We start from the raw sequence: 13,065 nt of genomic DNA on the forward strand, positions 1-13,065 counted from the left end.
GCGGCTCAGATCCCATGTTGCTGTGGCTCTGGCGTAGGCTGGTGGCTCCAGCTCCGATTCGACCCCTAGCCTGGGAACCTCCATATGCCATTGGGAGCAGCTCTAGAAAAGGCCAAAAAAAAAAAATCATTAAAAAAAAAAAAAAACAGCCGCTCATGGAGGAAGCACTCTTCAACTCTTCAGCCCACATTTCTTACACCCTCTGAGGCATCTTCTTTAACCACCAAGTACCTCTGCCCTCGACGGGTGCCTGAGCTACTCATAGTAGAGCTTGTGGCTCATTCATCATTGTTTTCTGGGCTCTAATAAATGGCCCTGGCTCTATAAATGTTCAATGAATAAGTGAATGAGTGAATTAAAAAGCAGTTTAGGAGTTCCCGTCGTGGCTCAGTGGTTAACAAATCCGACTAGGAACCATGAGGTTGCGGGTTCGATCCCTGGCCTTGCTCAGTGGGTTAAGGATCCGGCGTTGCCGTGAGCTGTGGTGTGGGTTGCAGATTCTGGTGCAGGCCGGTGGCTGCAGCTCGATTGAACCCCAGCCTGGGAACCTCCATATGCCCTGGGTGGGGCCCTAAAAAGACAATAAATAAAAATTTTAAAAAAGAGAACTTTTTTTGTAAAAAAAAAAAAAGTAGTTTAGAACGGAGATTAATACCTTCCCAAGATAACATATTTGGTGAGCTGAACGATACAAAATTGTCCATGCTTGATTATTGTGACCTATAAAACAGCAGCTCAGCATGGTGCGCAGACCTCACAGAGAAGGACGTGGGCTGTGTGCTGGGTTTGGCATAGGGGGCGAAGAGCAACCAACTTGGAGTTCCAGCCTAGAGGACTTATTCCCCAAAGCCAAGAGAACCCCACCATGAGAGGGCTGGGGTGATGTCCGTCCTTGCACGCAGGTTAGGGGCGCTGCTGAACCCGGCTCCAGATCCTGCTCAGGCTGCCCTGCCCCCACGTCTCAGCCTTACCTGATGGCCCTTGTCTGACCGATCCCAAGTGCCTTTTTCAGTGACGAGGGGGGAAGGGGTGAAAGGGGTCCAGCCACAGCTGCTTCTTTTCTTGGACCTCTTGCCAAAATGTCCTCCTCGAAAGTCTCTCGCTGTTCTTGGAGACCTTGCCCGGGTCGGGCAGCTGCCCCCAGTGTCCGGCTGCTGGCCCCCTGGCAGCTGCACAAGGGGGGGAACATAGCTTGAAGCTGGGGGGCCCACCGCTAAAGGTAAGTCATGGACATTTACAAACTCTCTTGAAGCCCACAAAGACCAGCGCTCCTCCTGCTCCTTCTGTATCACCTCAATCTTACCCAGTTTCTGTTGGATCTTCCCCAACAGGTCGGTATTCTGGTGCATCAGGGTCTGTGAAATCTTTAGATTCAGCACACACTTACTGATGTGCTCCTCAGTCATGGACCTGCTGCTCGCGTTGCCCTTGGTGCCTCTGGCTGGCTCCGGCAGGGAGGGTGAATAAAGCGAACCCTTCTGGCCGTCCCAGTCCTCAAAGCAGAGCTCGGCGTCCGCTTCTGAAGAGTTTTCGTCCTCGTCACAAAAACAGCATGCCTCGCTCTCCATCTTTTCCAGCTCTTCCTCCAGGGACTTCAGTTCATCTATCTGCTTTGGTCTGGACCCCTCGGGAGAGGAGCTGGCTCCTGGGGGCTCTTCCTCTTTGTCCTCATCCGTGTCCAGGCAGCCCGAGTAGATTTCGTTGATTTCAAAGCTACAGAGGCTCATCTGATCTGGGCTGGGACTCCTGGACTCTTCCATCGCAGGGCAAGCAGGAGAGGCAGCGTCTTGGTTCTGGGTCCCCAGGGCCACCGGACCTGGATCTGGGACCTGAGGTTCTGGTGTTGCTTTCTTGGTGGGAGAAGAGTGACTCCTTGGTGAATGAAGCTGATTACCTGTTGGGAACAGCCAAACGCAGCTGACTAAGTGATGGCAGCCTCGGCTTGTTTTTTGAGTGGCACAAGCATCAGGAAGCAGCTTTTTATATTGCCGCTCCCTTTCCAGGGAGGGGGACTATCAGGGACACTCACGGAGGGTGAGAGGGTAACTATTTTGACATGGGTGGAGGGAGAAAGTCGGGGAGGGATCAGAGCCTGGAAGAAATGTTCTAAGCTTAAGTTAGAGTATGCTCAAAACAAGCATAACTGTCAGGACAGGCAAATTACAAGCCCTTGGATCTTAAGACAAAATTCATACTCTCTTTACACACAGAAGTGCTTGAATATTCACGTCAGTTAAAGTTATGCTATTTGTGAGCATCTGATAAAAGGAGCTGAGTCACTGCCCAAGAAGCCACTGCACCATGAAGAGATAATACCTCAACAAATAACGCCAGGTCTGACTACCCACCATCCCTGGTCGATGGTGCACAGCTCGAGAATGGGACGGAGGAGCCAAAGTAATGAGAGCTTGGAGGGCCATTCTGGAGACCTCCAGCCCTGTCCAGAGTCAGAGAATTGTCACTGGCCGGAATCCGAAGGCCTGGGTTCCAGCTGTGTGAAAAGCCTGGAATCCTGAGTAAGCCACAACCTCTCTGAAACTATCTGGAATATGACAGCGTTATGTCAGGTGACTGCAAGGTCCTTTCCAGCCCTGAGTTCCCAGGTATACTAAAATGCAGTAAGGCTCTGGAAAAAAGGTTGGAAGGAGGAGTTCCCGTTTTGGCTCAGAGGAAACGAATCTGACTAGTATCCATGAGGACACAGGTTTGATCCCTGGCCTCTCTTGGTGAGTTAAGGATCCGTCATTGCCATGAGCTGTGGTGTAGGTCACAGACAAAGCTCAGATAACATGTTGCTGCGGCTGTGGTGTAGGCTGGCAGTTACAGCTCCACGTTGACCCCTAGCCTGGGAACCTCCATATGCCATGGGTGAGGCCCTAAAAGGACAAGGGAAAAAAAAAAAAAGGAGAGAAAAGGTTGGAAGCAAACACCAAAATGTTAGCAAATTATTTCTGAGCAATTAAAATGTTAAGCAATTTCCTTCTTGGTATGGTTTCAATTTTTCTATAATGAGCAGATAATAGTTTTAAATTTTTTTTAAAAAATCACCATTTTCATTTGTGAAACAATTAGATATATTCCTAAATCATACTAGAATTGTTACTGCACAGTGTGGAATCCAATCAAGGTGTATATGAAGCCCAAAAAGTTTAACTTAATAATTTTAAGGACCTCGGAGTTCCCACTGTGGCTCAGTGTTGAGAACCCGACTAGTACCCATGAGGATTCGGGTTTGGATGATCCTTGGCCTCGCTCAGTGGGTTGAGGATCTGGTGTGGCTGTGGCTGCGGCATAGGGCGGCAGCTGCAGCTCCAATTCCACCCCTAGCTTGGGAACTTCCATATGCCACACGTGCAGCCCTAAAAAGAAAAAAAAAAAAATTAAGGACCTTGATTTTCTTCTAAGGCATCCACTTTCCCCGGGTAAGTTATGGGTTAGTTTGGAGGACTTGATTAGTCGCAGTTAGTGACTCTCAGAACACACTCGTTCCAAAATCTGTGGGTTCAGGCCATACCTGTTTCCTTCAGCTCTTTTATTTCCAAGTTGGGGGTCTCTTTTGGATGTTCTGCAGTCAGTCCTAGATAGACACTGACGTCAGGATGGAGTTCATATCTCTGTGCCCTGGGGCTCTCGGCTGGCTGAGCTCTCTGGCCGCCAATGATATCCTGTAACAAGGGGAAATGTTTTCAAGGACATGTTTGCAATCACCTGAATCTCACTGGAGTTTTAGAAACATATCTGGGGGTTCCCATCGTGGCTCAGCAGTTAATGAACCCGACTAGTATCCATGGGGACCAACAGGTTTGATCCCTGACCTTGCTCAGTGGGTTAATGCTCCGGTATTGCCGTGAGCTGTGGTGTAGGTCGGTGGCTACAGCTCCGATTAGACCCCTAGCCTGGGAACCTCCATATGCCATTGGGGGGCGGCCCTAAAAAAAGACAAAAAAAAAGAAAGAAGGAAACATATCTAGATATCAAATAAACTCCCTGTTACTCCTGTTGAGAAGACTGTGGTTCTAATAAATGAATGCATTGTAATTACCAATATTTAGAAAGTAGTAACAATAGCAGCGGTTCCTTGGATCATGCTGTGTGCCTACACAGTACCCCGTCTAAGTCCGGGCCTCCCCAGCTCCCCTCCGCAGTTCCTCGTGCCCTCACCAAGTCAGGCAGTTAGGCTTTTCTCGGGAACACAGAAAGGAGGGCATGAAATGAGGATTTCCAAAACTTCTTACGACTTGGTCTCCGGCTTCTTCCTGGCCTCTAGCTCCCTGCTCCCCTGAGAGCGCTGAGCAGAAATAAACTCCTAACACCTGGAGAGCTTACCTTTAGGTCATTCTTCAGAATATACTGGATATCTTGAAGGTTCATGGTTCGGTCTTTCTGCTTGACCTGGATGCCTGACTTAACAATATCGTAGTAAGGTTTCGGAAGCCTGACATCTGCTTCTAAACAACTTCCCAAGACAATGGTTTCTTTAATAACTGAGCCATCTAAGCCATCCCAGGGTATGCTGTCTGGAAGGAGAGACATTAAGAAATTGGATGAAACTGGCTAACCTTTCTCAAGCCACTCAACTTCTTTAAAATTCATCTCTCTGTAGAAAAACTACCTGATGCCCAATAACAAAGGAAAGGCCACTTGACCCATTTAACAGGGCAATCTCTGCCACCAAGACAGGAAAAAGCAGTGTCAGGCTCACGCAGGTATGGACTCCCTGCTGGCAGACCTGAGGACCACAAGGGGATGTTTCTTGGTGTCAGACTGACTTGCCCAATGCATTCATGTCATGGAAGGGTGGTTCTGGCTCTGAGACTGTAGCCACTGATAAGTGGGGGCCGATTCTCAGCCCCTCGGTGGGTGTGGGGGTGTGTGTGTGTGTGTGTGTGTGTGTGTGTGTGTGTGTGTGTGTGTGTGTGTGTGTGTGTGTGTGTGTGTGTGTGTGTGTGTGTGTGTGTCCTTCTCCTGAAGAAGTCCTTCTGTCTTCAGGGATGTGATCACTTCCTTCCCATTAGCGTCCTACATGTTTGGAGGGGCTTCTGCGTCTTTTAAGCGACACTGCTTATCCATACACTGGACCTTGGGTGTGTCTGATTTCATGGTTTATTTCTCAAAAGCCAGTCTCTCCCCCTCATTTACAAGTTCTTAAGCAGCAAAATCATATGGACCCCTAAGCACTGACGGCAATCTTCAGTTTAAAAATGTGGCTTGGGGAGTTCTCACCGTGGCTCAGTGGAAACAAATCCAACTAGCAACCATGAGGATGCAGATTCAATCCCTGGCCCTGCTCAGTGGGTTAAGGATCCGGCATTGCTGTGAGCTGTGGTGTAGGCTGCAGACGAGGTTCGGATCCTGTGTTGTTGTGGCTGTGGCGAAGGCCAGCGACTACAGCTCTGAAAGACCCCTAGCCTGGGAACCTCCATATACCATGGGAGCGACCCTAGAAATGACAAAAAATAAATAAAATAAAGTAAAATGAAATAAAATAAGAAATGTGGCCTGGATTAGATGCATAACCACTGACAAGCTGATAGGCAGGCTCTGCTGAGTCTTAAAGAACAGCTTAAAAGAGAAAAATTTCTGCGAGATCATCTTATATCTTCCATAAACACAAAGAGGTTTCCTTTAAAAAGCGTTTTTTTTCCCCTGGGTCCTGTATTTTCACCATACTAAGTAACCTTTGGCGGCGGGGCGGGGGTGGGGGGGGGTCCAGCCTAAGAACAGAACAGGGACTTGGTCACCGTCCGTGTGCTTTGACCCACCTGTTAAAACCTCCTGTATGATCACAGAAAAGCTGTAGATGTCCGACTTCACTGTAGCTGCCTTCTGTAAGATCACCTCCGGGGCAGCCCAGTTGTACAGCTGGGTGGGGAGGGGTATTCGAGTCAGGTCCCTGTGTACCCCTCTGTCCTGGCTGCAGAAGCAAACACAAGGAAGGGCTTGTGTTTTTGGTTTTTGTCTTTTTGTCTTTTGAAGGCCACACCCGTGGGGAATACGGAGGTTCACAGGCTAGGGGTCCAATTGGAGCTGTAGTTGCCGGCCTACACTACAGTCACAGCAGTGCCAGATCCTTAACCCAATGAGCGAGGCCAGGGATCGAACCCACAACCTCGTGGCTCCTAGTCGGATTCGCTTCCACTGCGCCATGACGGGAACTCTGAAGGGCTCGTTTCTTAAAGGACCATGGTGATCACCACACCACACGTGGCTGAAACATTGGCCTCTGAAGACTGACAGCCTTTCTGAGCTTCTAGAAACCCACACTGCCTGCTGTGCCAACTCCTGCAATGAGTTGGGCCCGCCCACCCCATCCCCACCCTAGTCCCACCTCATCTGGCCACTCTCGCCTGCTCACTCACTCCTCTAAAGCCACAAGGCCCTCTTTCAGTTTCTCCAACAGGCCAAGGACGTCACTACTTTAGGTCTCTGCACTGGTGGCTTCTTCTGTGTGGCGTGCTCTGCCCACAGATCCTCGAGTAACTGCACGCTTCTTATAACTAAAGTACCAGCTCGAAAATCACCTCCTCAGAGAGGCCTTTCCTGGCCACCTAATCTAAAGAAATGTCATTTAGGGAGTTCCCCCTGGTGGCACAGTGGGTTAAAGATCTGGTGTCCTTACTGCAGTGGCTCAGGTCACTGCTGTGGTGCGGGTTCACTTCTTGGCCCCAGAACTACTGCCTGCCATGGGCGAGGCCAAAAAATTAATTAATTAAAAATAAATAAATAAAGGAAATAGCCTCATTTTATTGGCTTCAGAGCACTTATCTGAATTTCTTGTTCTCTGATTTATTGTTTATAATTTGTCTCCCCTTCACCAAAGTCAGCTCCATGGGGGTAGGTCTCCTATATCACTATACCTCTAACCTTACACCAAGGCCTCAATGCTTACTTTTTTTTTTCTTTTTTGGACATGCCCGTGGCATGTGGAAGTTCCCAGGCCAGGGATGGAACCCACGCCATAGCAGTGACGATGCCAGATCCTTAACCTGCTGCACCACCAGGGAACTCCAATGCTTATTTTTGAATAAATGAACCTAGGACTCACTCTCTCAAGAGTCCCCTCAAAGCCCCACCTGCTTTATCAAAGCCTTCTGGGACTTCCAACTCCCCATGATTGCCTCTTTTCTGAGCTCTGCCCTCTTGGGAATAAGCCCTCTTAGTTTAGCACCCAAAGCGTTCACGAATTTGCTTGAATAACTCGACTTCCCAAGCAGGCTCCTTGAGAACTAAGTCAGAGTATTGTAAATGTCTCCTGGACCAAGGAGAGCCTTCAGGGTGAAATCAGCACTGACTCTGCCTACAGCTGTCACGAGCATCAAATGAGATCACGCCCATGGAAACACTCCACAAGCCATAAAGCACCAAGCGAGTGAGGAATAGATATGGACATCATGGTAGGTGTCTGCCAAAGATGGGGTGACTGCTGCTTGAATGAAGTTTTTAAAAAGCAGGATGGAGTTCCCGTTGTGGCACAGTGGTTAACACATCCGACTAGGAACCATGAGGTTGCAGGTTCAGTCCCTGGCCTTCCTCAGTGGGTTAACGATCCGGCTTTGCCGTGAGCTGTGGTGTAGGTTGCAGATGCAGCTCAGATCCCATGTTGCTGTGGCTGCGGTGTAGGCCGGCGGCTACAGCTCTGATTCGACCCCTAGCCTGGGAACCTCCATATGCCGCAGAAGTGGCCCAAGAAATGGCAAAAAGACAAAATAAATAAATAAAATAAAAAGCAGGTAACCAGAAGTTCTTGTTGCTGGCCAAGGAAAGCTTTTAGAGGATGGGATGGGCTCCTCAGACTTAGACCAAACTTGCCTAAGTAATATTTCTTGCAACAGAAATTTTGATAGATGGCAGTGAGTTCAGGAAGCCATGAAGATATGACAGCTGGTATTTTTACAACCTTTAGTTGTACTGCTAAACAGGCAGGTGTGGCTGGAGACATGTGAACAGTGTGGCTACACACGCAAACATCATATGAGTATCACAGGAAAAGCCACGGAGTGTTTTATTGTCAGAGACACATTCTGAGGACCTCGCCTACCTGTCTGTCTCTTCGCACTGCGGGGCGACTGTCCAAGGGAGACACTCGCCAACCTTCTCAGGCCTCGAAGGCTGCCTAAAGGGACAAGTCACTTAAAACCAGGATTTATATCCTTTCTCTTCTACTTTCATTCACCTTCTTCTCTTGCAAGCCCTCTTCCTTCTCTGTTAAAGCTAGTGGGGTGCAGGAAGGGGGCTTCTTTCCTGGCTGTGATTCCGGGGTAGTTTCTTTCTGGGCTTCAGGTTTGACATCCTTAAAATTACATTTGGCTACGGCTATGTGATACCACTTGCAAGGTCAATTCCAACTCTAAAGATTCCATTAAGAAGGAGCTGAGCAACAGGAGAAACAGCTGTACCATTTTTACACCAAGAGACTACCCTTGACGATGATATTAAACAACTGGACCTGTCCAAATCGAGTATGACCAAAAATAAATGTGGAATTGACAGCTCTTTTGGATTCTTGGATAATCGATTCATGTTGTCAGCTGTTAAATGTTGCTGATGAACGTTACTGCCCAAAGTTCCATTCTGAGGGCCACAAGCTCAAAATAACTCACACCTTCCAACCCAGTTACCTTGCAGCCCCTCACCTGGCCAGTGTGTGGACTCCAGTTCCTCGGGGCATCTCATATCTTTGCCTTCTATTTTGGTTCCTTGGTCACCACCAGGCCCTGCCCTGTGGCCTCCTGGCTGGACTTTCTACCTTCAATCTCCAATCCATCCTGCCTCTACAGCCAGGAGACATCCTCTACCACTTATTCCAGCCACACCTGGCTAACTTCAGACCATCTCTTCAACTCTCTGGGCCCCTGTTCCCTCATCTCCAGGGGACAGGTGTGGGCCTGGCCATCTCCACAGCGCCGTTTCACTCCAGGACTGACATTTCTATTGGAGAACTCAAGTCAAAGAGACTGTTATACCTCCAAGTCAACAACAGATGGCGCTGCATCACTGGTAAACAGCTTGGGCCTGTTGCCGCCCTTTTAAATGGCTAAACCCTTTAGCTTCCACTGCTCCTGAACCCATGGCCAAAATGACAAACCCTGTTCTGAGTCACTTCACGTTTTCCCTTCAGCTAGACTCATGCATTCACCTCGAATGCTCCCTGAGCACTTCCCGTGTGGCAGGCCCTGAGCTGGGGGCTGAAGGTGAACAAGCTCACCATCTGGTGGAGCAGACACACTGGAAGGCAGGGCAGTGAGATGTGCTTAGGGATGCAGGGAGGGGACTTCAGTGTAGGCTTCGTGGGGTGTGGTAGGAGGCTGTGTTGGGATTGAGTTTAAAAGGATAAACGGCAGTGGCGGCGGAGGGGGGAGGTATTCCAGACGCAAGGAGGAGCAGCAACAGGAAATGGCACGGACTGAGAGTGCCTTCAGGTGGCCAGGCAGACCAGGAGCCAAGAGGTTGACACTGTGGGCAAAGCCCACCCAGGAAAGCTTCCCACTCTGCAAAGTGCCAGGACTTAATCTTACAGGCGATGGGAGCCACTGGCATTGAGGAAGAACCAGACCTGAGGGCCCCCACAGCTCCCACGTGGAAAACTGCCCCGGTCACCCCCTAGCGGCTCCTCTGCTTCTCTCGTGTCCCAGCACAGCCCCTTCCCCATATGCAGGGGCGAGGGGGATCTTCTTAACCCGTAAGTAAGCCCGGACATCATTCTGCTCAAATGGTGTTCTTAGGATCAAATTCAAAGTCTTCCCCAAGGCCCACAAGGCCTGGCCCCTGCTCCCCTCTCCAGGCAGAGAGCAAGCGGCCCACAGGGCCGGGGACGTGAGTCTTTCCACTTCATTCACTTAAAAACCACGCGGCGCTCCTGCCGTGTGGAGACCTGTTCCAGGTGTCTGAGATACGGCAGCAGGCAAAACAGAAACGCCTGCCCTTGCAGGGCTTTTTCTGTAGTGAGAGAGGTAAATCCTGACCATGTAAGAAGCAAAGACCTGCTGAGAGGCTAAGAAACAAAGCTCCGGTGACGGTGACGGGTGGCGGGCGAGGACAAGGGGAAGCGGAGGTAAACAGATCTAAGCTGGAGTCTGCCTGTGGCTGCGGCCCCACAGCAGCTCAGGATCAGCCCTGGGCCTGAGGCTCAGCTCTGTGGACGACTGTGAGGAAGCACGAGGGGGCAGCCGGGAGGCAGGAGGCAGGGCCAGCCCTCAGCTGCCGGGAGGACTCGGACTCCTGCCAAATGGGAGATGAAGCCCGTCCACTGACACCTGAACCAGCCCAGCCCACAGAGGCAGGACCTAATGGTCAAAAAGGCTCACCAGCAGCCTTCACGTCCCTCTCCTTCCAGGGGACACAGCTATGGGGCCTTTCCCAGCCTCCCTGCAGAGAAGAAGTGACTGGGCTCTGGCCACTGCCAAGTGGGAAGCAGTGATACACCCACTTCAGGTGGTCCCTAAACCCCACCGTGGGTCCCTCCATGCCTTCTCTTGCTCGTTGACCAGCGATGCGGAAGACACAGTGAGGGGCTGAAGCCTGGGGGACGGTGGAGCCACAAAGCAGAGGAACGCAGTGAATGAACGTCCCCTCACCACCACCACACCCACACCCACACACACGAGTCAGAAACACCTCCGCTGCATGACGTCACTGAAAATTTTGAAAATTTACACATGCTGGCTAATATATGCTCATGCTTGTTAAATGTCTATTAAAATGAGAATGTCCAGGAGTTCCCGTCACGGCGCAATGGTTAAGGAATCCGACTAGGAACCATGAGGTTGCGGGTTCGGTCCCTGCACTTGCTCAGTGGGTTAATGATCCAGCGTTGCCGTGAGCTGTGGTGTAGGTCGCAGACGTGGCTTGGATCCCGCGTTGCTGTGGCTCTGGTGTAGGCCGGTGGCTACAGCTCCAATTGGACCCCTAGCCTGGGAACCTCCATATGCCGCGGGAGCGGCCCAAGAAATAGCAAAAAGACAAATAAATAAATAAATAATAAAATGAGAATGTCCAGAATTCCCATCGTGGCTCAGCGGAAACAAATCTGACTAGCATCCATGAGGATGCAGGTTTGATCCCTGCCCTCGCTCAGTGGGTTAAAGATCCAGCATTGCTGTGAGCTGTGGTGTAGGCCGGCAGCTGTAGTTCCCATCGACCCCTAGGCTGGGAACCTCCATGTGCCACGGGTGTGGCCCTAAAAAGACAAAAACAAAAAATTAAAAATAAATGAGTAAATAAATAAAATGAGAATGTCCTGAACAGAAACAACTTCCCCCAAAGTCCCTCTAACTTTGGCAGACAGGGCGAGGCATTTGGCAAACCTTCTGCTTCTCTGATAGACAGTCCAGCCCACCAGTGAGGGGTCCTGCCCAGACCAGACTCTCTCTCTCCAGCAAAGCGCCCCCAGGGAGACCCTGTTTGGAAGTCCTGATGGAGGTGCACCCACCTTTCCACCATGTACTCCAGGTTGGTCAGCCTCACTTCCCCTGTGGAGACGATGTGGATGGCGTAGGAGCTGAGGGAACGGTGGATAAAGCCCCGAGAATGCAGGTATCTCAGGGCGTCTGAGACCTGGAGCAGCAGGTGCACGATCACCTCCATGTGCAGCACAGGGAACTGGGATCGCTGCAAGCAAGGGGGCAAAGGTCAGAACAAAGGGGACCGGGCCCCACGCTGCAGAGGGCTTTTTGTTCCAGAGTCTTTTTCTTTTTTTTCTTGTCTTTTGTCTTTTGAGGGCTGCACCCGCAGCACATGAAGGTTCCCAGGCTAGGGGTCGAATCGGAACTACAGCTGCTGGCCTACACCACAGCCACAGCAACGCAGGGTCCGAGCCACCTCTGCGACCGACACCACAGCTCACGGCAAGGATGGATCCCCAACCCACTGACCAAGGCCAGGGATTGAAACCACATCCTCATGGATACTAGTTGGGTTCATTAGTGCTGAGCCACAACGGGAACTCCCAGAAGTGGCATTTTAAGTTAAGGCCCTCACCCAAGGAGAGGAAAGGGAACTACAGCACTAACGAGGGCACACGGTGCTCAGGCAGGAGGAGTGACCAGCCCCCAAGAAGGGCCCTTCCTGAAGGATCTCTTCTCACTCCTGCCCAGGGGCTTTAGAACAAAGTCATGGAGGAAGAAAAACGAATCTTTCAGGATGTCTCTGAAGCCACATCTCAGCCCAAAGCACATTTCCCAGGCTGTCCGTGGGCCAGGGACATCTCCCCAGGAAAACTGAAAAGTGAGAGCGGACGGATAAAGGCTTGCACATAAATAACCCTCCCTCTACAGCAAAGGCCCTGCAGGGCACCAGTGAAAATACAGGGAAATAAGGCCAGCGCCTGTTTGATTACAGGGAGCTAAAAGCGTGGCTGTGTTTTCCAGGTCTACTGAGCTCTTAGATGTCTAATAAAGAAGCAAGACTAACAATAATAAAATCACACTAGTTTCAACGTGCTTATCAGCCTTCAACGGGGTGTTACACAGCCCCCCCCCCCCGGTAAAGAATGAAGAGATTTCGGAGTTCCCGTCATGGCTTAGTGGTTAACGAATCCGACTGGAACCATGAGGTTGTGGGTTCGATCCCTGGCCTTGCTCAGTGGGTTGAGGATCTGGTGTTGCCGTGAGCTGTGGTGTAGGTTGCAGACACGGCTCAGATCCTGCGTTACTGTGGCTGTGGTGTAGGCCAGCAGCTACAGCTCCAATTGGACCCCTAGCCTGGGAACCTCCATATGCCGTGGGAGCGGCCCTAGAAAATACAAAAAGACAAAGAAAGAATGAAGAGATTTCTCTTCCATGCCTGCACAAATGGGAACTCTACTGCTGGGGGAGAAAGAAGAGGGAGGAAGGGAGGGCTGGGGAGGGCAGAGGGGAAAATCCACAGAAAGAGCCACGTACCCGCTCATGGAGGACCCCGAACAGCGTGCCGATGGTGATGCGCTCGTACACGAGGCGGGTCTTCTCTAGGTCCGGGGAAAGGCACACGGCCATCAGCTGCAGCAGATGTGGATGCCGCAACTTGCTGGAGAGGAAAAGAAGCTTCAGATGAGGCTGAGAGAAAGGGGCTCGGATGAAAATATGGGTG

General features: G+C 50.7%; 1 protein-coding gene across 4 annotated transcripts in view; it reads right to left on the reverse strand.

The window, feature by feature from the left end:
- TEX14 (testis expressed 14, intercellular bridge forming factor) overlaps positions 1-13,065 on the reverse strand; it is an 85,519-nt gene that overhangs the window by 44,031 nt on the left and 28,423 nt on the right. For all 4 annotated transcript variants that reach the window (XM_047757980.1, XM_047757979.1, XM_047757977.1 and 1 more), the window contains 6 exons: positions 12,879-13,002; positions 11,429-11,607; positions 5,763-5,914; positions 4,327-4,517; positions 3,515-3,665; positions 972-1,894 (listed from right to left, as the gene is read on the reverse strand). In XM_047757980.1, coding sequence (XP_047613936.1) covers positions 972-1,894; positions 3,515-3,665; positions 4,327-4,517; positions 5,763-5,914; positions 11,429-11,607; positions 12,879-13,002 — 1,720 coding nt within the window. The remainder of the gene's footprint in view (positions 1-971; positions 1,895-3,514; positions 3,666-4,326; positions 4,518-5,762; positions 5,915-11,428; positions 11,608-12,878; positions 13,003-13,065) is intronic.

This window comes from Phacochoerus africanus, chromosome 14 (assembly GCF_016906955.1).
Source record: "Phacochoerus africanus isolate WHEZ1 chromosome 14, ROS_Pafr_v1, whole genome shotgun sequence".
In the NCBI taxonomy this organism is placed as follows: domain Eukaryota; kingdom Metazoa; phylum Chordata; class Mammalia; order Artiodactyla; family Suidae; genus Phacochoerus; species Phacochoerus africanus.